This window comes from Microtus oregoni, unplaced genomic scaffold (genome assembly GCF_018167655.1).
Source record: "Microtus oregoni isolate MIOR12 unplaced genomic scaffold, Mior012 000002F_ref0000024, whole genome shotgun sequence".
Classification (NCBI taxonomy): Eukaryota; Metazoa; Chordata; class Mammalia; order Rodentia; family Cricetidae; genus Microtus; species Microtus oregoni.
In genome coordinates, this window is record NW_024543061.1 from 48,909,248 (window position 1) to 48,935,000 (window position 25,753).

General features: G+C 41.8%; 1 protein-coding gene across 1 annotated transcript; it reads left to right on the forward strand.

Moving 5' to 3' along the window:
- Window positions 1–12,881: 12,881 nt before the first annotated feature.
- Window positions 12,882–25,649, forward strand: LOC121439896 (histone-lysine N-methyltransferase SETMAR). The gene is made up of 2 exons (XM_041640509.1): window positions 12,882–13,082; window positions 24,352–25,649. The coding sequence occupies exons 1-2, from the start codon at window positions 12,924–12,926 to the stop codon at window positions 25,117–25,119; spliced, it is 927 nt and encodes a 308-aa protein (XP_041496443.1). The 5' UTR covers window positions 12,882–12,923; the 3' UTR covers window positions 25,120–25,649.
- Window positions 25,650–25,753: the final 104 nt, after the last annotated feature.

Here is a 25,753-nt window from a genome sequence, read left to right on the forward strand (position 1 = left end):
TATTCATGTAATGAAAAGGTTCTGGAAATTAGCTTTGAGACAAGGGATGAACATGAGAGAACTTTAGGCATTTTGCATTAATTGAAAATCTTAAGATACGTGTTAAGTTTTATTTCATTGCAAGAAACACATGTAACTGTGTATCCAGCCGTAAGACATTTTTATAAACTGAGAAAAGAGGCCTAGATAGTCTAATACTATACTAGTAATAATAGTTAACCTGCAGGGAGACAAGAGTAGAGTTGTAAATAATTCCAGCTTTGTCTGCATCTAACCTTTTATTCCCAATACGCATAGCATGCTTGTAAAATTCTTGAGACAGGATTTCTCTGCGTAACCACCATGGCTGTCCTGGAACTCACTCTGTAGACCAGACTGGCCTCTAATTCATGAAGATCCAATGGCCTTTGCCTTCCAAGAACTGGGATTAAAGATGCATCCATCACCAATTGATAACTGTTAGAAATATTAAATGAAATTTAATAATATACCAGAATACACAGCAACCCACCTCTGTATCATCTGGCAGGGCAGTAAGGAAGCACCTGAGAGACACACAAAAGCAGGAAAGATAATTTTTAAAATAGGTATGTGGTTACATTGGTATGTTTAGATAAAATCATGGAGAAAAATGCAAAGCTTTTAAGAAAAAAAGCTACCACAAATAATACAAAATGAGTTAAACTCTAGGTTGCCAAACATGTTGGTTTATGATCAGTACTTTTGTCCTTACTAATTTTGGCATCAATCTCTAGGCTAAAATAAATACTAAGAGTGTTTTTAGGCCCAAACAATAAGAGCCATTTAGAAAGAATATTCCCTGTGGAGTCCCAAAATGTGGGCCTGTTTCCACCTTGTCTGAAGGTCAGAGAGTTTTAGCTCGTTCAAAGTTGTTAACAAGTGTGGCTTCACACCTAGGGTGTGGTTACTTGGTGTTTCTGATATGAAGAAGGCCCATAGAGGAAGATCCACTTCACCCTGACCAAAGATCAGGATTTTCAAGCTTAGTTCTGCATCCTCTTTTGAAATAGAAGATTTAACCTTGGGAGAGGCTGCCTTCAGGATACTTGGTCTAGGGTGGGTTCACTGCCTAAACAGGATGCTGGTGACTTGATATCTCAAAGTATTGAAACAAATAACTGTTGTAGTTGTCCTTTGTATCACATTAAAGCAGTCTTTTGACTTCTTCCCCCTATTGTATTGGGATATAAAAGTGTATGGGAAATTAGACACAGGCAGATTTCAGTATTCACTGGAATGCCCTCCGGTACTATTCTATGTTTTCTATTTTATTATTTTCACTCACATCTTTGTTATCTTCTTCTTCTAATCCCCATGGCCCTATCCTGGTAAGTGGTATTTTTGTCGAAGCTGGTCTCCGACAATTCACATTAATAGTTAAAAATATTCTTTCCACATGTTCTTATTAGTGGATCTGTCTGTCAACTGGTGATCTCTCTAGCCCTGGAACTAGAATGGATGCTGTCCCTCATTTTCTATGCCATACCTGATGTTTATGATCTTGGTTCTGTTTCACAGCAACGACCAAAACCCAGCTTATCAAAGAGGAGGCTCACTGAAAAAAAAATAGAAAATATTTCTAATGATATTGTGAACTACCTAGAGCTAGTAATATACACAGGTGTTGATTATCACTATATTTTCCCTTGAATGCTTAAAATCCCTGCAGCAGCCTTGTGAGGACCCTTCAGAGCCCCTAGAGACCTCAGTGTAGTTTGGGAATGGGGTACCTTACCCTGATACCTTCCTAGTTCTTCATTAGCCCTTATTTGTGCTTTAAAAATTCTATCATTTTGAAACGGTGGGAACTTGCCACCAAGTCCAACAACCTGATTTTGATGCCCCAGACCCACATAGAGAGATGGATGAAGTATTATTATTATTATCTCCAGGTTCTGACGCCATGAATGCTCTAAAATTTCGAAGCAGAATAAACCTGTCCTTCCTTAAGTTGCTCTGCAGAGTGTCTTGTCCTAGGCACATGCTATTAATAGAATTATACTTAAGACAAAAGGCGTGTTCCCACACTACACAGATTTGTCAGGCTTACTGAGTGGGTCATCTACGAGTTTCACATCTACTCAAGTTAAAGCTGCAGCATAACTATCTTAAATTGTTTAAGTATGAGTTTAAAAATATCACAGAAAATGAAACTTATTTCGCTATAATTCCTAATTACAATTCCTATGAGCATTCTCTTAGGTTTTTAAGAAAAAATACTACTTTCTGATTCATAGAAAATGGGCATTTTACTATTTGTCAGTAATAGAGGAATGGACAGAGCTGTCTCTCCACCTTGTGGCCCACTGGGGTATTGCTGATTCAATGCCAGGGTCTATTTCTTTTTTTAAAACTTCTTTATTGACTCTGGGAGTTTCACATCATATCATGCACACCAATTCTTCTCACCTCCTGGTCCCCACATATCCTCCCCTCATCCCTACTGTGCCCCCCCAAAAGAAAACAAAACGAAGTAAGCAAGCAAGCAAGGAAACAAAAGCAAAAACAAACAAACAAACAAAAACCCAACAACAGAAAAATCTCTTTTCTTCCGCTTCTTTCCTGGATCTCCAACACCTGTTTATTCATCCTGGTGGCATGGGGGCTTCATGTCAACAGTATACTCCTTTGTCCCATCAGCTTTACTGGCAAATGTTCATTGCAATGAGTCACTGTTCTGGTTCAAGGCCTCTGGTTTCTGGTGCACCATCATCCCTGGATCCTCACCAGAACTTCTCTAGGATATCCTATGACCACCCCAAGTCTTGGAGATCTTACAGGTGCCATCCCACAGGACCAGTCCCTTCAGCAGCTCCACCAAGTCCTAGATGGGGTAGATGCTAGGGTGGGTCAACCCAAGACCCGGCTGTGGGCCTGGGTGGTAACCAAGCTGGTCAGTCTGGGCTACTCGGGCCATTTCAGGTGAGGGAGTAGAGTGAGCTCCCTAAATGCATGCCCTCAGGCTAGGTTCACCATAACCTGTGGTGAGGAGTGGGGGTCATCTCTCCAGCATGCAGGGACCAGCTCTCTTGCTGTAGTGTCCAGTGAGAGGCAAGGCCAGCTTTCTCAGGGCCAGCGAAAGGTGGAGCCAACTCATCATGGCCCTCTGATTTTATCTCGAATGGTTCCTAAATCCTCCTGAGGTGACACAGGCCACAGACATTCATATAGGCTCCAGCTATAACTGGACCACGGACCCAAACATGACCCTCAGCAGTTGCTTGGGCCTGGACATCATCCTGGCAGTGGGTGAAAGGAATTGTCACTCAGGTTGGAATGGTTCTGGCAGCCATATGACCACTGGACACTACCAAGGCCTTAGTTTGCGGCTCCAACCTTGGGCCTCTGTGTGACCTTTGGTGCCAACGCAGGACTTCAGCACAGACCCCAGGCAAGGTAAGCAAAGTCTATTTCAAGGTTGTAAAGGTTAGCTGGTTTTCCACCCTCCCCAGTTGGTCCGCATCTAATTCCACAGCTCCAAACACAGTTAAAATGCAGACAGCTTTCTCTAATTGCAAAGAAAACCAAAGATGAAACACTCTACTCTAAATCCATGCCCCTTCTTATTTTATAATTCAGATGAGCACTGATGCTAGGCTAAGCATTTTGAGGAAGTGTGAATAACCACCTTCAGAGGTTTGCTAAAGCCACGATAGAAATGTCTGCTTTTGCCAGAAGTTTAATATTTCAAGTCCATTGTCAAAATATAGCTTGAAACTAGATGCATTTATACAACAGAAATTGAAACACTTTCCCAGTTAGCTGTGGTGGTGCATATCTGTAATCCTAGTAAAGTTCCAGAACAGCCTAGGCTACGCAAAAAGAGATCTCTCTCCATCTCCCTCCCCCCTCTCTATATATGTATATTGTGAATATGTATATAGATAGATATATGTATGCAAGTATATGTATGCAATTTAACTTCTCCACATTTATTTTCTCTACAATCAATATATGCTGAGAAGAGAGGAGTTGATATTGTGTACTGCAGAAGATTATCATAAGAATTAAATAACCTGGGGCTGAAGAGGTGGCTCAACAGCTAAGCAGCTCTTCCAAGGGTCCTGAGTTCAGGTCCCAGCAAACACATGATGGTTTACAATCATCTATAGTGGGATCTGATGCCCTCTTCTGGAAAGCAGGTGTATATGCAGATAGGGCACCACATACATAAAACAAATCTTTTCAAAAATAACCCAAATAAAGGGCTCTGTTTAATGACTAGCATTCTCCCAAAGGCCTGTCATAACGCCTTGTATCTGGTATAGCTATTAAAATCAGTAAAATTGAAAATTCCGATAAGATTTGTGATTTGTTCACATTGAGAGTAGCTACAGGTTGAAGTGTGTCAAGCCTTTACACAAGATATAGGTAATCCGGACATTACCCTTTTGCAGCATGTGCACGCGCGTGTGCGCGCACGCACACACACACATGCACACACACCCCTTGAAATCCCTGCCTGCTCTCTCCCTGCTCATATCTTTCCCTGTCTCTATCTCTCTATATCTCCTTGCACTTCACACTAAAATGCTCTCCTTTTCTCCTTTTCCCATTTTATTTCATGCAAAATAAATAATGTATGCCTCCCTCTGTCCCATAGAAGGTCTGCAGTGAATAATAGATAGCTCGGCTTCATGCTTAGTGAATGAGTATTTTACATTTCTCCAAGGGAAGAAAATGAAGTTGAGTTTTACTATTCCACTCATTGATCCCGTGCTCTGGAAGCAGAAGGAAATGGGTTTTTTATACTGACCTTTGGGGAAAGAAAAAATTAAGTTTCCAAGCATAACGTTGAAAACTAAGCTGCCATGAATTCCAGACACTTCGCACAATGGGAAGCAAGAAACATCCCTCTCTGTAATGGTTGCAGAGGCCACATTTGCAGAGGCAGAGTCCCTGGCTGTCTCTGCCCTGAGAGGGGTTTCTCTCTTCCCCTTTTACCGAGGGTCTTGTGCACATTCTCCTGCATGGGCTTCCTTCCCTTAGTGCCCCTCCTCTGTCTTCACCTACATCACTCATCCCTACCACTGATTTCTTTAGCTTCCAAACAGCATCAGAGAGTTACCTATGTAGAAAGATCTGCCAGAAACTTCATTTGGTTACTGAAAAACAAAACTGAGCACTGAAACATTAGTTGCAAAAACAGGCTTGGAATATGATTTACTCCAGATGGTTTGGAACAAAATTTGAATTGTTCAAATGTAAATGTATTCATCTAGCATAAATTTCCCTTGCTTATCCATTATTAATTAGGACAGAGATGTTTTTCATGCAGGAAAAAAAAACAAGTATTGGCATTTTTCAAAGATGACCATTTTCCCAGGAATTATCAAATAATGGCCATAATCATCTTTGGTTTTAAAACACACAGTGGAACTGGGATTGTAGCTCAGTGATCATGCACTTGCCTAACAAGCACGAGGTTCAGTCCCAGAACTGTACTGCAGCAGTATGAAGAGAAAGAGAAAGAGAGAGAGAGAGAGGAAGAAGAAGGAAAAAGAGGAGGAGGAGGAGGAGGAGAGAGAGAGAGAGAGAGAGAGAGAGAGAGATAAGGAAGGAAGAAAAGAAAACACCATATATCTAACTAAGCTGAAACAGACAACTGCCTTCAAGACACTGGTCAAATACGAGGCAGTTTCACTTAATGAAATTTACTTCAACATTGATTGACAGCCCTTTCTCCAAGAATATGTGGACAGTGCTGTGTGTCCCACGAAGAGGCATCATTCAAGAAGTAGAAATCGGATGAGTGAGTGATGAATTAATAGTCCGACGAACACATATGCACCTGTGCTCTATATGAGAAGGTAATGTATAGAATGAAATTTGCTGCATGCTCTGTTCCAAAGAACACTGTCAAACAAGATGATTTTTTTCCTTTGCCAGCTGTCACCACCAAGCTGGCTTACTCTATACTTGGCTTTTTTTTTTTTTAATGTTTGAACGCCAACACTAGAGCAGATGGCTGGACTGAACGCCAGAGCAGTGGTAAAAACTGGCTGTACCACCTGAACAGGTACTGTCAGAAAACACTAAGGCAAAAGCCTTAGTCACAAAAGACTACAAATGTACGGATCCAGAAAAGCACAGTCTGAACTTCTTGCTTAACTCATCCAACTGAAAATGAAAACTTTGGTTTGTTGGGGGGGGGGGTCCCCTACTTTGTGCTAAGAGGTTTTTTTTTTTAAGTTTACATATTTTATCTTCAGTTGGAGTACTTTCCCATGACATCAACCATGGAATTTCTAGGCTCGGTATAAAGACAAATTGTAGCTCTAAGTGGAGTTCGTGGGTGAATTCCAAAACAAGAAATGGAACCTTCCAGAACTGAAATGTCATTAAAGAAATGTGTTTGAGAATACTTGACTTAAAAAAAAAATGCCTATAAGTTGAAATGTGTGGCGTGAAAAAACAAGAGTTTCCATTGGAGGAGATTAAGGTTGGAATCAAACTAGAATGAGAGGAGGAGAGAGGCGGTGGGCATTTAGAGTCATACGAGGTGACAGATCATACACAAAACACAGGTGTAATTATCACATACAAAGGAGGAGTGAAAAAGTATAAGACTGACAAGACACTGAATATCTGCTCCTACTGCCTCCGCCCTTTTATTCTGAGTCCTGGGGTGGGAGGAGCCACATCTTCTGGCTGAGTGACACCATCATGGCCCAGTGCTCCATCTCCACTTTCTTTTCAAACAACAACAAAGGCCAAGCAGATAACAAAAACAGGGCTAGAAACCACCCTGATGGCTATTTATAAATTGGTAGCTTTTCTTAGAATTTTAAAATTTCCAAGAGAGACATAGCCATATATGTGATAGATTTATACAATTCAGCCATCTAAGGTAGCTCATAGTTAGCAAATTAGAGTAAAACCAGTTCAATGCCACAATGCAAGCCCCTCTGTAGCTTAGTGGACAGTTGTCATGTCCACTAAGCTACAGAGTGGACTCCATGCCTGGATTTTTCAGCAGTGAAATCAAGGCTACCTGTGTGACAGACTAACAAACCCCATTATATTTTCAAAGCCCAGGGGCACAGCCCTTTGGAAGGACATTTCTTAAGCTATATAATGCATACACTGAGTAAATACTTTCAAGTAAGATTTTTTAAAAAGTGTGTATGCCTCTTAATTTCCTAATTTCTAATCCTTTGCCTTTTCCAAAGCAACCAGAGGAAAGCCTCTGAACTGGATGTGGAGACAGGAGCTCCCTAGGCACTTTCCGGCCCGCCCGTCTAGCCAAAATGGATAGTTCGAAGATCATAATGGGAGGCAGAGGCAGGCGGATCTTTGTGAGTTCGAGACCAGCCTGATCTACAAGAGCTAGTTAAAAAAAGAGAGAGAGACAGCAACAGAGGAGCACACCTGATGTTGACTTTTGGCCTCCACTTGCACCTGCCCAGCATGTGCACACTCACACACGCCTGCACATACCCATGCGCCACATAAACAACAAATTAACAAGTAAACAAAAATAAATACCTCATAGCAAAAAGCAGTATGGTAGAAGGAGAGGGGGGATGTAGCTCAGCTAGAAAGCACTTGCCTAACATCACATACAAAGCCTTGAGGCCATAGAGAAATTTAAGCATCCTATATGTAATGTTAAACATAAAATAATATCGTTTTCTATGACTTTTTAAAACATCCTTAGTGTTATTCTTCCCTCCTCCCTCTCTCTTTCTCAGCAGTGTTTTCTCTGGGCCTCCTCAGTTAAAGTCACATCCCCATTTTTCCTGTTTTCCCCTTCAAACCATGTGTGTCCTGAGATACCCCCTCCCTACAATTCTTTCTTCCCTCCTCCCCCATCGTGGTCACTTTTTGCTTTCCTTGTTTCTATGGTTACTCCAGACTACATACTCACATCTGAGGATTCAGAGCTAGGATTTACAACTTATAGAAAACATACAGCCTTTGTCTTTCTGGGCCTGAGTTACCTCACTCAGTTCAGTAGTTTCCTGCCAAGTTTACAATTTCCTTTTTCTTTGCAGCTGAATAGTATTCCACAGTACATAAGTACCGCATTCCCATTATCCATTAGCTAATAGAGAACATTTAGGCTGTTTCCATTTGCTGGCTTTTGTGAATAGAGCAGCAATAAACATGGCTGAACAAGTGTCTGTGGAGTAGGATGTGGAGACCTTTGCGCACACTCTCAGTAATGGCACAGCCAGGTCATATAGCAGATTTATTTTGAATGTTTTGATAATTTTCCACACTGGTTTCCAGAGTAGCTGCAACAGTTTCCAATCCCACTGACAGAGGATGAGAATCCCCCTTCCCCACATCCTCTCCAACATTTGTTAGCAGTTGTTTCTTGTTCTGACTGAGATAAGGTGAGCTTTCAAATTAATTTTAATTTGCATTGCCCTACTAAGAAGGATGTTGAACACTTTTTGAGATATTTCTTAACCATTTTTATTTCTTCTTTTGAAAACTCTCTGTTCGGACCCATAGTCCATTTTTAACTGGATCTCTTATTTTCTTGATTATTGGTTTCTTGAGTTCTTTGTTATCCTAAATATTAATCCTCTATTGGATATAGAAATAGCAAAGATTCTCCCCAACTACATGAGCTTTCTCTTCACTCATTTGATTGGGGCCTTTGCTGTACAATTGTTTTGTGAGGTCCAGCTTGTCAAGCGTTGACCTCAATTTCTGGGCAAATTGAGCCTATTTAGAAAGTCCTTTTCTATACCTATATTTTACAGAATACTGTCTATGTTAACGTTCCCCTCAAGAGCCATAGACTGTCTAACAAAATTCCCAGCACCAGACATGAGAAACCTCCTTTTGAGTTTGTTTTAGTAACCTTCCTAATGCTGTGAAAAGACACCATGACCAAGGCAATTTAAAAAGAAAGCATTTAACTTGAGGCTCATGGTTCCAGAGGACTCAATTCCATGACCATCATGATGGTGAACATGGCAGCAGGCAGGTAAGCATGGCACTAGAGCAGTAGCTGAGATCTCACATCTTGATCCACAAGCATAGGGCAAAGAGAAAGCTCACGGGGAATCATGTGGGCTTTTGAAATTTCAAAGCCTACCCCCAGTAACACACCTCCTCCAATAAGGCCACACCTCCTAACCTTTTCCAAAGAATTCCACCAACTGACAACAAAGGATTCAAATGAGCCTATATGGTTCTTATCATTCAAACCACCATGAAGTTATTGACCAGAGGAATCCAAGCAACTCACAAAACAATAAGCTCTTTCCTTTGCCCTTGGTGGTCTCACTGAATTTGCATGAGTCTCTGATGCTATAGACACCACACACTTTGAACTCAGAACTCATAGGAAGCAAGCTAAGTCTAACCTGGAAGCCTCATCCTTAAGAAGTAACTTTTATAGCACCAGAGGTTGTTATATAAGTTACCAAGAGGAAAAGTAAGCAGTCCTACCCAGCTGTGATGTTCATGAATCACAGCAACGCTGCCAGCATGGCAGGAAATTCCCCAGGGTACAATAGTAGCCAACAGCCATCTGATTGGACTTAAGACCCACTCAACCGTGGGGGATTCATACCTGGTACTGTAAATCTAACCAACTCTCCATAGCTAATGAGGCCATGGTACCTACAGGATAACCTCCTAGTGCTACTTTCCCAAATCAGTATAATCTCTAACTGCACCCTTAATACTTTTATATCCACAGAGAAATGCAGCTCTCACCCTCATCAAAGAAGCTTCCTTTTGCAGCAGACAGAGACTATTACAGAAAGCTACTTAACATGCAGAGAACTGGCAATGGAGTGCCCACAGATACATCTCCAGTACAACCCCTCCACCTAAGGCTTGGGGAACATGGCAGAAGAGAGACTGGAAAAACTGTAGGAGCCAGAAGATGGGATGTCTCCCTCCCCACCCCCCCAAAAGAGTTCAAAAAATCAAAGAGTAAAAGAGCAAAAACATCATATAACACAATCCCTGAGCACAAAAACTAGCCATTCTGGGCCTGTCCAAGCTCAAGGAGTTTGAAATCTAACCAGTTCCCACCCTGAAATCTCTACCCCCTAAGAAGCCCTATATTATCCCTGTGCTGCTGCCTTTCCCCACCCTGGCAGAGGCAGCCACTCTCCTGGATTCTTCCCTCCTAATAAATCTCTTGAACGAGGTTTGGGTGACAATCTTCTTTTGCCAGAATGGAGCATAGCAGAGAAGTAACAACTTGCTGCATAGCCAGAGCTGAGCTGAGCAGAGCAGGATTGTAACCCTTTCACTGTGGAAGCCCTCCTCTGCCAGGGCAGAGTTGCTACATTTGAGGAAACCTTTCCTTTGAGCAGGGCTGTAAATTGCTACCCTTCCAGGGACTTTGTGGTTCTCTTTGGCTCCTAACTGCCAGGATCCCTTTCCATCTGAGCTGCAGTCCTTACAGGAAACCTTCCCATTCACGAGTGTCAGAACAGAAACTGGGAAGCTATCAGAGTGGAAAACATACTAAGGTTCTTTCTGAACAAGATCCTGAACTGTAAGGATTCCCCTCTCAGCACCTGTTGAAATCATCCTCTAAGCACCCATAGATATGGGCTTACCTGTGTAATGGATTTTTTCTGTAGCCAGAACTAAATTAACACAAAGAGACAAAACTTGAATAAACACCCATCTATGTGGAAAGTGGCTAGCTGTTCATTTTATGCTACACCAATAGATCCCACTAAAAATTGAGAAAAGCAAATTCTATTTTTTAGGATAACTTTTGAGATATTATGAAAATGCTTACTACCTAGAACATGGAGTGAAAACGAAAATAAACATAATTCCAAGCCATGTTTTTTTAAGGTCAAGTTGTTAAAAAATAGAGTCCATTCTCAGAGCCTTGATGTTTGTGTTCACCTAATACTAAATGCATTCATGTTTATTGCGAGTGAAATTAACTGTTGATGTTCCAGGTTAAATAAATTCATAGCTCCCTCCTTTAACCTCTTTACCTGTATATCATAGAATATCACTATGACATACTCTATAGTATTCACTTCCAAATATTACAGCTAATGTACTCATACTGTAATTAATCTTTATGTTTTTTCTGTCTTATTTGTTACTTCTTAACAAAATAAGTAATGGATGTTGTAAGAAGGCTGCTTATTTGTTTCCTGGCCACCCAGGCTCCCAAAATAATCACACAGAAACTCTTAATTAAATCACTGCTTGTCCAATTACTTAAGTGTATTGCTAGCTAGCTCTTACATCTATAACTAACCCATCTTCATTATTTTATATTGTACCACAAGGCTCGTGGCCTACTGGCAAGGTTTCAGCATATCTCTCTCTGGCAGCGGCTCCATGGCTTCTCTTTTACTCCACCTTCCTTCTCCCAGCATTCAGTTTCATTTTCCCCACCTAGCTCTATTTTTTTGCCCTATCACAGGCCAAGACAGATTCGTTATTAACCAGTGCTATTTACAGAATATAGAGAGGAATCCCACATCAAATGGATCTCATAAAACCAAACTGAAATGGCAAAATAGAGCAATACATAGATTTTTATTCTGATGAAATAATGTAATAGCAGTCTAACCACAAGAACACGTAAAAAGCATCATGGTATTACTTTATGACCCACACACCATACACTTTAACATAAAATTTTAATTGCTAAAAGACATGGGTTTCAGTTTACATTACTCTTTTATTTTTTTATCTTCTTTTTGTTGTTATTGCTTTTGCTTTACTTATCATTGAGTTTTAATTTGTTTAGCCAAGGTTAGCCTCAAACTTGTTGCCATCCTTCTGTCTCAAAAGATACCTTGGTCCTATTAACAAGAATCCTTATTCTTACATTTGAGCCATCTTCTAAGATGAAAAACTCATAGACAACTCTGTGACCTGCTGATAGCTAGTTACAAGCCCTGTTCTCATAGAAAAAGGCATGTGTAGCCTCTCTCTTAGTGGCTTAGGCTGCTTTCCTATAAATTATTTCTGAACCAGACTGGGTGACATACTAAGACCCTGTTGCAAAACAAATCTAACTTATCAGATACATACTTAACTAAGTATATATTGAGTTACACACACATTTATTTGTAATTTTGTTCTGTAAGACATCAAGATGAAAAATTCAGGGCCATGCATTTTATAATGTTCCTCCATATGTATTGAACTGTAATAATTGCAGAAACTGGAGTAATTCAGTTACCCTTGTAGATAATTCAGAAAAAGCCTACCTGCAAACACATATTGTGGGCTAATCATCAACTACTCCCTTCTTCCTCTGAAACCTGTAAGAAGAAACTGGCACTTTGCCAGGTAGGCCCTGTTGTCTGCCTGTCTGTCTATAGCATTAATGTCTCTTCTAAAAAATCTCACTGCTCCCCTTGAGCCTCCAACCTGTCAGTCACCAAGACCGTGAAAGCTGTGGGGATAGAAAATTACATATATCAAGAGAAGCAGAAAGGAAAGTTTAGGTATGTTAAAATATTCCGCCAGATTCAGAAACTCAGAGGCTATCTCTACTCTATCCAAAACTTCTTCCATGATTGTGTGAAAAGAAGGTAAGCTTACAAGGAGAGGACTGTAACACAAAATCCACCACCAGTCAGTCATGCAGCTTCTCCAGGGGTTCTAATCTTTATAGATACTCTGGTGTGTGTGTGTTCTTCCTTATCTTAGGAGGCGCATCTACTAAACCCGCAAAAAGCTGAACATGCTTCTCAAGGTTCCCCAGAAAAACTAAAACATTTCAAGTTCTCTAACTGGTATCTGTCTCAAAACAGTAGGATCCAGACCAAAAGCATCCTTACAACGCAGAGGGAGGAATTGCCCTCACCTGCCGCGTGTGAAAAACGAAAACTACAACTCCCATAAGGAAGTGGGGCCGCGGAATCCCCAACTCCCAGCATCCTCCCCTCTGGAGGGCCAAGACGGTCAGGTTAGTAGGCGGAGTGAGACTGTTAATGTCTGCGGAAGCTGTAGAGCAGCGTTCTTTAGGGACAGCAGCAGCGGAGGAGGAATCTGCGGCCCTGAAAGAACAACAAGATGTAGCACGCGGCCTGGAGAACTTTCCCGTGAGAGTATGGCCTCTGGGGGCGGGGCCCAGGCCTAAGCCTTTCCAGGTAGAGGCGGGACTAGGGAGGCGGGGCGGGTGTCTTTTCGTGTGGGGGCGGAGCCAGAGGGGCTGCTCCCATTTCCTCCCTCCCGCTTCATCTAGGGGCTGGGCTGCCGAGTCGGTAGCCCTGCAGGGATTGATTGGAGGGAGGCTTTATTTACCCGGTCGGAGCCTGCACCTTTCCTTGTAGGGGCTGAGCTAGAGGCCTGCTCCCGCCGTCCCCCCCAAACACCCCGCCCCCAGGGGAGGAACTAGAGAGCTGCTGCTCAGGACTCCAGTAGGTGAGGCCCCGCCCTTCTGCGTAGGGGCGGGGCTAAAGAGGGGCTCACAACTTCGGGGGCGGGGCCAAGCCCTTCCTTATTGGGTGGGACCTCAGAGCTGCACACAGCCCAAGGGGGGCGCTAGGGCACCTTGCCTAGGAGCCAAGAAAGATAGACTCATAGCTCCCCCATGTGGTCACAGTTGTTAAACTGGCTGTAACTACAGGCTTCTATTTTTTTCCCTAAAATTTTTAAAATATTAGCATACAGGGTATTTGGATTTATTATGGTGTCTTAAAAATGTTCCTTACCAAATATTAGTCGTACATAATAATGGGTTTGTCGATGACATTTCCACACAAGCGCATAATGTTTAGATCATATGCACCACCACTCCTAACCTCTTTTGTCCCTCTCCCACTCCTAGGAATCCTTCATCTTCTTGGCTAGTGCCCCCTTCAACTGTGTGTGTGTGTGTGTGTGTGTGTGTGTGTGTGTGTGTGTGTGTTTGTGTGTGTGTGTGTGTGAGAGAGAGAGAGAGAGAGAGAGAGAGAAAAGGAGACCCAGTGAGTTTCATCAAGGTTGTTTACTGAAAGTTCAGTCCTCTTGACTTTTTTTTTGTTACTGACTTATTCTTTGAGAATACCATGTAATATATGCTGATCTTACTCTGCCCTCCCCCAACTCTTCACAGACCCTTGCCTACCTCATGCCGTGTCTATCCAATTTCATGGTCTTTCTTTCTTGAAGAAAAAAAAAAAGCCATTGGCCTGAAGGGAAGGTTCTTAAATGAACGGGATCTAATATTTTTCTATGAACCTGTAATAAGACCTTACCAAGGATTTTACTTTATTCTATTGGTAAAATGGCAGTTCCCTGTAGTGTGTGTGGCAGAGGGGTGACTTTTTAAAAGGAGCATATTTCTCTGGTCTTGTACTCAGAACTTATTGAGGGATCAGAGCAAATCAGTTTCCTGTCTTGGTCTCAACTGTCTCTCATGGAAGAATGGCCTGGTACTGAATCTCAGCCCCTAGAGTGAAACTTAGCTGAGGTCTCCTTCATGCTGAGAGGTCTTAGACGAATGTGAGTTAGCTTCTGCGAAGCCTTGGAAGCCTTTAGTGGAGAGTTTAAGTAATAGTACCTTGCTTTACAGCTGCTTTTGGGAATTGCTGTTTCTAGTTCTCTGTAAGAACTGAATAAATGCCCTCTACTGTCACTGCCTCAAAGCCCCTGCTCTGACCTTCAACCCCTCTGACCGTGGCCTAAAAGTTCCCTAAGGAATTCGGAATACCCAAGATTCTGGCGAAAGAACTTTGCCCTTGGATATTGGACTTAGGTGATGCTTTAGTCATCTTAACCACTCCACAAAGCCAGAGCTTTTTGTTTTCCAAGTGAAGATAATTTAAATGTGTCTACCTTTCCCCCATCTTTTATCAGTACAAGCTGGGCCGCCTCTTCCTTCCTGCTAGGGTTTTTGTGAACAACAAATGGGGTAATAACTTCTATAGCAGATTTCAAAAGGCAAATCACGACTTTAATGTGCAAACTAGTTACTGTCTTCTCAAATTATGATTTGCGGCCCATAGTACATGTCTGTATTTGCACTGATGGTTTATTATTAACAGCACAAGTAGATAGCACTATATATACACCAAAGAACCCTTAAAGCATGTTAAAGATCAAACATTACAGAATGTCTGGTAAGACTACCTGTATGTTTTTCTTTATTTGTCAAACTGTTGAGTGCCTGTAAAATGCCAGGCTCTGTATTAGGTGAGGCCTAGAAGATGGCTTCATTCAGTTGAAAATAGCATATTGGTTAGTTTTATTTTAAGCTAGAAGTATCTAATATGCATGAAAAATCCTGCATTCTTAAGTATATTCAGTAAGTATTCATTAAGAACTAAACATATACCAAGTGATGAGTTGGGACGCAGAGGCTGGCAAAACATGCTTCTGCCCTCAAAACACTAATAGTGAAATGATCCTCAAACTGATTTGAACAGTTTGTGATACTGAATGAAGTGTGTGTGTGTGTGTGTGTGTGTGTGTGTGTGTGTGTGCGCGCGCGCGCAGGTGGGTATGTATGTATTGTGAACTCTGCAAATAAATTTCCAGTTGGTTATATTTTTTTTGCCATCTTCTCTAACAACAATCCATAAAACAGTAGAATAAAATAACTCTTTGTTAGCCCACTTTATTTTCAACATAACTAACAATAACTTAATTAGCCAGGCAGTCGTCTATAATCTCGCCACTCTGGAGGCAAAATCAAGAGAATAAATGTAAGGGCCACCCTAAGCTACACAGCAAGACACTTTCTCCAAAAACCAGTCGCTAGGAAGGTAGCTGGCTCAGTGACAGAGTGCTTTATGCTTAAGTTCATGGGTTTGATTCCCTGCACCTTCAAAAGTTAAAGGGTTTTATATAAGTATCTTCTTTAGCATCCTCACAGTCATTAGTGTCCATAAACTCAGGGGGTTTGATGAACTAATCATAGTTTTCAAATTAAAATAAGTACCTGTCTATTTTTAAAAGGAAGAGGGAGGAGAGAAAAAGTAACTCATATGACTGATCCTTAGACAGCCATTAAAAGTCAGGAGAATGAAACTGTTCGAAAAAGATATTCCTGGTGTCACAAAGCGAGATACTGAGCAAAGTGAAGTAAATCAGCCCAGCACTGTACTGCTGCAAAAGGATACACAATGGCCCACAGCACTGAGCAAGCACATGGGCGGGGCCAGTTAACCTGTGTCTCACGCCATTGTTGGCAGCTCAACCTCACAATCTGACATGATCGGCTAATTAATAGTGGGTGGGCAAGGGAAGGTTGCAATAGAGAGTTGAGTTTCAAGTCTACCATCCAGGGTTTGGCAAATGGGCAGATTCACAAGAGTTTCACAAGATGGAGGAATGGTCTTTTGGGAGGCTAGCCATCTTGGCTAGAAATGACTGCTTCTCAGAAAGCATAATCCACATTCTTGACACTATAAAACAAGCCTCATGGTTGCCCAGATTGTCTCGTGGTACTAGTGGTGTAGGATGTGTGTCTTGGATCCTAGCAATGCAGGGTAGAATTCTACATGTGCTATGAAAATGCTCCACCACAGACCTACACTCCCAGCTCACCTTCAGCTCATTTTCTTCCATGTATTCCACATGCATAAAAGGAATCTTAGAAAAAAATCAAAATAGCTTACTTCCTTGCAAACGCTGGCTTCACAGGCCCACACAACCATTAAGGCATGAAGAACTCAAGGTAAAAATAACTTTCTGTCTGCTTTGCTTTGGGATACTGTGTAAAGAGAAAGGAGAACATTGAAATATTCATATTAGAAGCCAGTGTATCATAACGTCCTCAGGGTTGAAAGCCAAGGAGAAAATAAACTAATTGGTTTTCTCCAGCTAAGTCAGGTTTAATCACTTGTCAGGTCCCTAAGATCAACTTCAAACATTATTTTTCAGATCTCAGCTGGGCCTTGACCAGAATTATCTGGCTCACGGTCTCCTAATAGCTGTTAGAAGCAAAAGCAAACTGATGACGCTGGACGCCAAGTCCAAGGATTCTTCTAGCTGCGTTTTCAACACAACCAAAAAAGGAAGGAAGGTTTCCACAGTGCTTCCTTAAGTATTCCTTAGGATTCGGGAAACTTCTGTAAGAGTCACGCTCATGTTTAAAATCCTAGTACTGTACAGACTTGTGCTTGAGTTTCTGGGACTTTGATACAGAATATTAATCAGAACAGTCCTGACTTGCAGATTGTGAAGAGCTGCAGTGAAGCAGAACAAACTGGGTGTCTGCTGTGTGTCTAGAACTACAGACTAGAAGGACACTTCATGACACACCCCAGAACTCAGGTTTTTCCTCTGGACACACATTTGAAAAATGACACCTACACATTTAACACAGTTCAACATTCAGTTTAGTTCATGCTAGCCTAGTTTAGAGAAGAAATCATCATGAACAAGAGAAGCCAAGATAGCTATTTATTTTTTTAGCATGCTATATGCTGTTTCTATTTTTGTTTCCTAGATAATTATTATTTATATTTTTTCTTAAGTATTTCTTGTGGAAAAAATTGGAATTTCTGCCCAGGATGTGGCAGGGAGTCATTTCACACTGATAGTTTTGCACTTATTTCTAGCTCTTGAATATGACAATTTAAGAACAGTAAAATTCCCCTTCTTGTCTTTTTTCTTCTGCTGATTTCAAATCCCAGTATGGATAAGACAGTTACTAAGGCAGTGTTTGTTGATAAATGAAGGAAGTCTGGGCTGGGTCAGCTCTTAATCTCCTTACTCAAAATGAGTAAGTAAGCAAGGATAGGAAAGTATTTCATAGACCGGACTTTTGTTTGGATATGTTTGCAGCCAGGAAGTTTAATTCCAGGACCTATTTTTTTCACCACCTACTACAATACCTGCTTAATTTTTCTTAAATTCACATGCCAGCCCCAATTGTAATTGTTTAGATTCTCTCTTATAGTTTCTTTTATAAATGAGATAGAAAGAATGGATAGTTAAGGGAAGGTAATATTTTCAAAGCAAGTCCCAGGCCCTGAGTAGCATTATCTCCCTAGGAGCTTGTGTTAACCACTCCCAATATGAATATTTTCCCTGTCATAACTGTTGATCTACAACTTACCCAGTCATTTGCCGAGAGTCACCATAGTAATGTGAGTCTAGCTCTGTTTGTGTCTCCAGAGTGGGCTACATTCTGCTCTGAGAAGCCCTGGTGATTTTGCCCTGTGTTCCTGGCCACAGTCATGAATTTTTCTGCCTGAAGTACTGCATTGTTTGTTCCAGTATCTTAAACCCAGTTGGAAACCTGGTAGTTCTTTGTTCATTTGCATCTCTGATGACATTTTCTAGCCTTTTCCTATCGCCAGTCACAGCTTTCACCCTACCGTATTAGCCAGACTCCCTTGATTGCATGAAACATAAACACCCCTCAAACTGGCTCAAGCAATAGAGGGAAAGAATTGCCTCACATAATGGAAATGTCCCAAAGTAGCCACCATAGACCTGTCTGTATCAAGACTCTAATGAGGTCTAGTAATATCTTACCGCTACACTTCCTGTTTGCAGACCAAAAGGTTCAAGCCCACTTCTGGGTTGGAAAACCCACCAAAATCTACCAGTCCAGAGCTCAAAAGACCACCAATCCCTGAGCCCCCAAACCCACCAGTCCGTGAACTCAAAATCTCACCAGTCCCTGAGTCTAAAATCCCACCAATCCCTGCACTTGCCTTAAAATTCCACAACCCCCACCCTGGAAAACTGCCTCTAGAAAGTCCTATATAAAGTCTGCCTCCTGCTCAGTTCCTTGTTGGTTTTTACCCAAGCAGAGGCAACCACCCTCTTTTATCTCTCCCAATAAACCTATTGTGTGAGGTTTGTTATGCAATGTGACTTTGCTAGGCTCCTGACTGTGGGACACTTTTCCTTTCAGAGCTATAAACTTGTGTAGGGGAAACCCTTCCCCTCAGAGCTGTAACACTGTTCACACCTCTACTTCCCTTTCAGTACTTGGCTAGACAGGAGGTTTTGTCTAAATGGTAAACTTGATACTGAGCATTCTCTGGAGGGGTCCTACTTCCTTCTTTGTGTCAGTCACCCAGATTTGTGGTTCTTTGTTCTGGCTTAGATGGTGTGCTTGGTCACACACCACCTACCGATTCTCTTTCATTGTCCTTGTTCTCAGTTGTGTGTTTGTTTTTGACGTGGCATCTCTTAGAGCATAGGTTGATCGGGAACTATCTGAGGCCAAGTCAAAGATGATCTTGAACTTCTGTTCCTGTTGCTTCCATCTGTGAAACTCTGGGGGCAACCCAGAGTGCCTCCACTGTATATTATGTGGTACTGGGGATGGAACCCAGGGCCTCCTGCATGCTGAGCTAATACTCCACCAATTGAACTATAACCTCAATCCCATCCCAAACACTTAAATTAGTGATGTTCTGTTTAGCCAGGTCAGCTTCTGGAGCCATCTGCAACCCTCATCCAAACTCCTACATCAAAAGTGGAGAGACTTCTGGGAGGAACTGGGGGGAAAACATGTCCGCTGTGACCAAAGCCTGTTCTCTCCTTGGTGTCCCATAAGCCCAAGCAGCCTTCAGGTTTAACCTTGTGGATTAATTTGGTCCACAGATTTGTAACAGGAAGTAGGGTACAGACAGACTTAGTAAAGTGTTACAGACTGGATACATTTCAGTTAAGATCAAGGCTTCCCCCAGTTTGCAACACACTTCCCACCATCAAAGTTTGACAGTTTGCTGAACATAAGGATTGAAACAGAATGTCTAATGATTGATGACCTCAAATTATCTCTGGGAAAATGGATACTCACATAACTATATATTAAATTAGACATGGTTTTTAAAAGGTTTTGGAGGTTTTGGTTTTGGTAATATGGAGCCTCCAACCTAGCTCCTTTCACATGCTATGCAAACCCTGCCACTGAACTGTCTCCCTACCTCAAAGGAGTATTCTTCACTATAGTTACTTTTAAAATCAATAAAATACTTTTCTTCTATAGTATTTTTCTAACCTTTTCTGGAGGAATAAAATGAAGAAAGATGAAGATAAAATTATTTATAATCATCACTGGATCAGGGTTAATGGTTCTAGATCTATTTTTATTCTGGTCTGGTAAAATGGCATAATAGGTAGAGACACTTCATACCAAACTGGAAATTTACCTTGAAGTCTGTATTGTTTGTTCAAAGATATCTAAAGCTCATTTGGAAGTTGCTACCATTTGTAACCCAAGTGTAAAGAAACTCAAATTGCCAGATTGTAGAATTTTAATTATAGAATTTTTATATAATTATATATCAAAATATATTCATCTATCTGTCTCTATGTCTGTCTCTGTATTTCTTTCTTCTTTTTTTTTGTTTTTTTGTTTTTCAAGACAGGGTTTCTCTGTAGCTTTTGGAGCTTGTCCTGCAACAAGCTCTTGTAGACCAGACTGACTTCAAACTCACAGAGATCCACCTGCCTCTGACTCCAGAGTGCTGGTATTAAAGGCGTGTGCCACCACCGTTCAGCTCCGTCTCTGTATTTCTATCTCAGTGCTACAGAGCAAACCCAGCATGTTCCTTGCACATGTTAGGAAAATATATATAAAAGAACATTTCATAGTAAATTATGAACTAGGGCTGTAGCTCAACAGTAGAGTGTTTAACCATCATGTATAAGCCCTATGTGCAATCTTCAAAACAGCAAAAGTAAATAAAATATAATAAAGTAGTCTCAAAAATATTTTTATTTTTAAGTAGAAAGAAACAGAACTCATTTTTAGGGGAAAAAAATACTTTCCTGGTTAGAAAACAGCAGTAAGTCAGACTTATTTTAAAAAGAGTCATCTGTGTTGGGAAAGAAATCATTTTCTAGTTCAGTGACTTAATACTGCACTTTAGAAGGATGCGCTCCTTGAGGGACAAATCAGTTTAAAAATACTCCTCATAAAAAGGTTCACCAGGAGATCAGAAAACCTTCATTTTACAGCTACTTCTTAAAATGCCTCAAAACCATTTACATTTCAGTGTTGAATAGGAAAAAAGCCAAAAGTGGGTTCTGGATAAGACAGCACTTGATGGACAGGGGCATCTTTTTTTGAGAGTTCCTTCATCCCTGTAGGACATCCCTACACAGCTAAAGTGGTAAGACACAATGTAAGCGGAAGCTGTTTAACTCCCCACCCCCGAGTCACTGTCTAAGCAGAAGGCTGGCCTGCCCCCCACCCCAGACTCCCACTCTTCACCTTCCTAATCTTTCAACGGGAATGCCAATCCTCCTCCACTTCTGTGCTTTTTAAAGTATAGGCTTCTGCACTTAACTGCACAGCTCCGCTAAACCTCCACAGGGAGTGTCACTGCATGTTGTTCAGTGTCTTTCTAAAAAGGGGCCCAGGAGACACCCATTAACAGGGGATCAGAGATGGGCAATTCCAGCATCCCGCCATATCCTGTAGCATCGTGACCCCAAATGGTGCTGCTTCGCAGGACCACTCCTACCCAACTCTGTTGACTCTGTGCCATGCCACTTTACTAAGGGTCAGAATACAAACAGTCCGAGGAACTGCCTCCCACAAAAGAATGGTTTGGAGGGACACACTGGTGAAACTTCTTTCTTGTATTTGTACTAGAAAAGTCCATGTTGCTTCTGATGGTGAGATTGTTCCTTACAGAGAGTGCAAAACTTGCGTCTAATCATATGCCCTCTTTAAACTGACTGATTCCAGGCGAAGCCAATTGTTGAGCTGTTTCTGTTTCACACTTTATATGTCTAAGCTCACTGGACCAGTTTATGGGTTAGTTAGCTTTCTGCTATTGTAACAAAACACCTGAGATGATCAGCTTAAAAAATTGAAAGGTTGAACCATTCGGTGGTGGTGCATGCCTTTAATCTCAGCACTCAGAAGGCAGCCGTAGGTGGATCTCTGTGGGTTCGAGGCCAGCCTGGTCTATAGAATGAGTTCTAGGACAGGCTCCAAAGCTACAGAGAAACCCTATCTCAAAGAACAAAGAGAAAGAAAGAAAGAAAGAAAGAAAGAAAGAAAGAAAGAGGGGAGAGAGAGAGACAGAGAGAATGAGAGGGAGGGAGGTAGAGAAGAAGAGAGGGAGGGAAAGAGGGAGGGAGGGAGGGAGGGAGGGAGGGAGGAAGGAAGGAAGGAAGGCAGGCTGGTTGTTGGGCATGGTTATTCAAGCACTGTAGAGACTGAGACAGAAGTATTACCAGAAATTTCAGGACAACTAAAACTGTCTTACCCCCAACCCTACCCAACGCACTGTACATATAAGAAAATGGTTTCTTTGGGCTCACACTTTGAAGGTTGAAGCCCCATCGCTTGACTTTGTGCTAAGGCTTATCTTCAAGGTGGGAATATGTAGTACAGGAAATTGTTCATGGCAGCTGAGAAGCAGAGTAAATACAGGAAAATACTGGATCCCAATGTTCTCTATGAGGGCTATGCCCAAAAAATAGGCTCCCTCCTACTAGGCTCCACCTCTTAAATGTTACACTACCTCTCACCAGAACCACAGGCTGAGGAATGAACACATAGGCATTTGAGGTGTATTTCCCTCATGCTTGCCTTTTGCACATTACCTTACCTCTTTAAAACAATCTCATTAACTCCTTTTTGGAAAGAGGTGGATATAAATAAAGTTCTATGTAAGCAACAATTTTTCTGTAAATAAAGTTTGTTAGGTTCTTAAGAGGGTTGGCGGGGGGGGGGGTGCACACATGCCATGTGTATAGAGACCAGAAGTTGACATTGCAAGTCATCCTCATTTGCTCTCCACCATCTCTCTTTGAGGCAGGGTCTCTTACTGAAGCTGGAGCTCACTGCTCAGCTAGACTAGCTGGCCAGTGGGTCCAGGGATCCTGCAGTCTCCACATCTCCAGTGCTAGACTGGAGGGTGCATGCTGCCACCCAGACTCTACATGTCTTCTGGGGGGTTAGAGTCAGATAGTTGTCCTTGTAGGGCACTCTACCAACAGAGCCATCTCCCCAGTCCTAAGAGATGCTTTAAGCTTCAGGGTTTAAAAAGGTGCTTCTTAACACTTGTCTGGGAATAATTAAGACAGAAGGCTTTCCATAAAGATTTTAGATTTCAGATTTTATTTTTCATATTTTATAAATGTAATCTTTTGAAAATGCAGGTACATATAAAACACCAAGAAATGTTTCAAATTATCCCTTTGTCATTTACTAAGAACAGAATTTCTTTACATGTATCAGATCCATCTATAGTTTATATATTGACACCTATTTAATAAATTCCATTTTAGAATTATTTGTTAATGATTTAACATTTATGACTTTCTTACCCCCAGAAAAAAAAACCCTGGAATGTCTCATAATGAATATATGTGTGTGTATACATTATCAGATAAAGCTAAATGGGAAAAAGAACCTCAGGATAAAATACTGAACTTCATGCAGGCATCAAATTTAGCAGTTTTTGGTCAGAGTGCTTGAGAATAAACGGTTATGAGTGCTCAGCCCTAAATGGAACATCTTTATCACTCCTCCCACCCCTGCCAAGGCTCAGGGAACATCACAAAAGAGGAGGCGGGGAAGATGTAGGAGCTGGAGGATGGGAGGAGTGCTGTGAAATGCTGTCTTCTGGACATGGTGTGGCTAGTATGCTCGTGAACTTAGCAGCTGTGCTTAGCTGAGAAGACTCACACAATTAAACCAGCCAAAATCCCAGCCTACATGGGGAAGTAACTCCTGAGAAACTTCCCCTAACGTAGAACCTGTTGGCAGGTGATAGCTGCTGGGAGGAGTGACTACTAACAGGTTCCCCATGTTCCAGGAGACAGCCCCATGCCACACACATACAGGCAGCCCTAAGTGGGCTATGAAAAAGAAAAACAGAGGACTTGAAGCTGGGAGGTGGATGTGAGGGGTGGCATGGAGAGTTAGGATCATAGTTCATCGTAAACACATATGCAGTTCTCAAAGAATAAAGTGTCAGTTCCTAATATTCAAAATTATGAGAGAAGCAAGTTTTAGAGTTTTAAAGATTTCAATTCTTGATTATAGAAAAAAATACTGCTATCTTTATTCCTGTAAGATCGCAAAACTTTCAAGTTTTGGAAGTTAGTCTCGGGACTGGAGCGAGGTCGCTGCCGTTGAGGGAATTGCTGTTTTTGCAGAGCATCAGAGTTGGTTCCTAGCACTCCTGCCAGGCAGCTCATAACCTCCTCTATGTTCAGCTCCAGAGATCGTATGTCCTCTTCTGACCTACATGGGGACTGGCACACATAGAACACACACAGACACACATTCACATAAGTAAAAATCAAAATAAGTCTTTAAAACTTAATTTCTTTAAGTGGAGAAGGATATTCTTGGGTCATGTTTCAATGTGTTTTTGCAGGTTTGTTTTTTCATATATGCTGGAATTAGGAAATGTCTGTATCAAAATCTTGTACATACCTTACATTCATGTGAAACACGTGAATGCCACTCTTAACAAACAGCTCTCATTTTTGCAGTATACTCCTGATCATGTCGCTGGGCCTGGAGCAGACATCGACCCCACACAGATAACCTTTCCTGGGTGTGCTTGCTCCGACACTCCATGTCTCCCTGGCACTTGCTCCTGTCTCCGCCACGAGAATAACTATGACGACAGTCTGTGCCTCAGCAACATAGGATTGGAAGCAAAGTACGCCAAGCCCGTTTTTGAGTGCAATGTTCTCTGCCAGTGTGGTGAGCGCTGCAGAAACAGGGTGGTCCAGCATGGTCTGCAGTTCCGTCTCCAGGTGTTCCAAACAGACAAAAAGGGCTGGGGACTTCGGACCTTGGAATCTATACCCAAGGGAAGATTCGTCTGTGAGTATGCTGGGGAGATTTTAGGATTCTCTGAAGTACAGAGAAGAATTCACCTACAAACAGCACATGACCCAAATTACATCATCGCCATCAGAGAGCATATTTATAATGGGCAGGTCATGGAAACTTTTGTCGACCCTACCTACATAGGAAATATTGGGAGATTTCTGAATCATTCTTGTGAGCCAAACCTGTTGATGATTCCTGTCCGAATTGACTCAATGGTACCTAAGCTGGCCCTTTTTGCAGCCAAAGCTATTTCGCCAGGAGAAGAACTCTCTTATGACTATTCAGGAAGGTTCCTGAACCAAATAAGCAGTGAAGACAAAGAAAGGATAGATCCTGAACAACTAAGAAAACCTTGTTACTGTGGTACCCCATCATGTGCCACCTTCCTGCCCTATGACAGTTCACTATACTGCCCCTAGAAAAACCAGACACCAGGTAGGAAGGGAGGTCCTACCTACCAGCCTCTCTGGGGACAGAACCAGAGGAAGTCAAGCATTAAGTGCTTCAACTGCATCCTGCTTCCTCTCTGGTGAACAGCCTACCCCCAAGGGAAGTATACCTTGTAGTTAGTGTCTTGCTCATCCCAGTAAGAAAGACCAGGGGTTGCCCAGCCCTGCCCCTGCCAGGATGCCTAAATTCAACTCAAGAATGTGATAAAATGTCCAGCTGTACCCATTCTCCAGAATACTTACCTTTATAGATGACTCCTTGGGTGCCATTTCTTCTTGGAAACCAGAATTTAGACTTGATGACTGAAATTGGAGTAGCCATCCAGAATCCAAGTTGACCCTGGGAAAGGGTCACACTGAGCAAATCAACAAGAGATCTGGAAGTATAGAAAATGCTGCTAGTCCTGACGTCTGGAATTGGAGAGGAGAAGCCTACGATACTAAAGCCACTGTTGCCTTGCATTTGAGCAAAGCTTATGATTCAAGACCTCAGCCTTGCTTTCCAGCTAGTTTTATCAGTAATAAAACTGTTTGTTTTTTCTGTCTCTTTGACTCCTGATTTTATTTCTTGTTTCTAAATATGAATTAAGGAGGAAGGACGTCA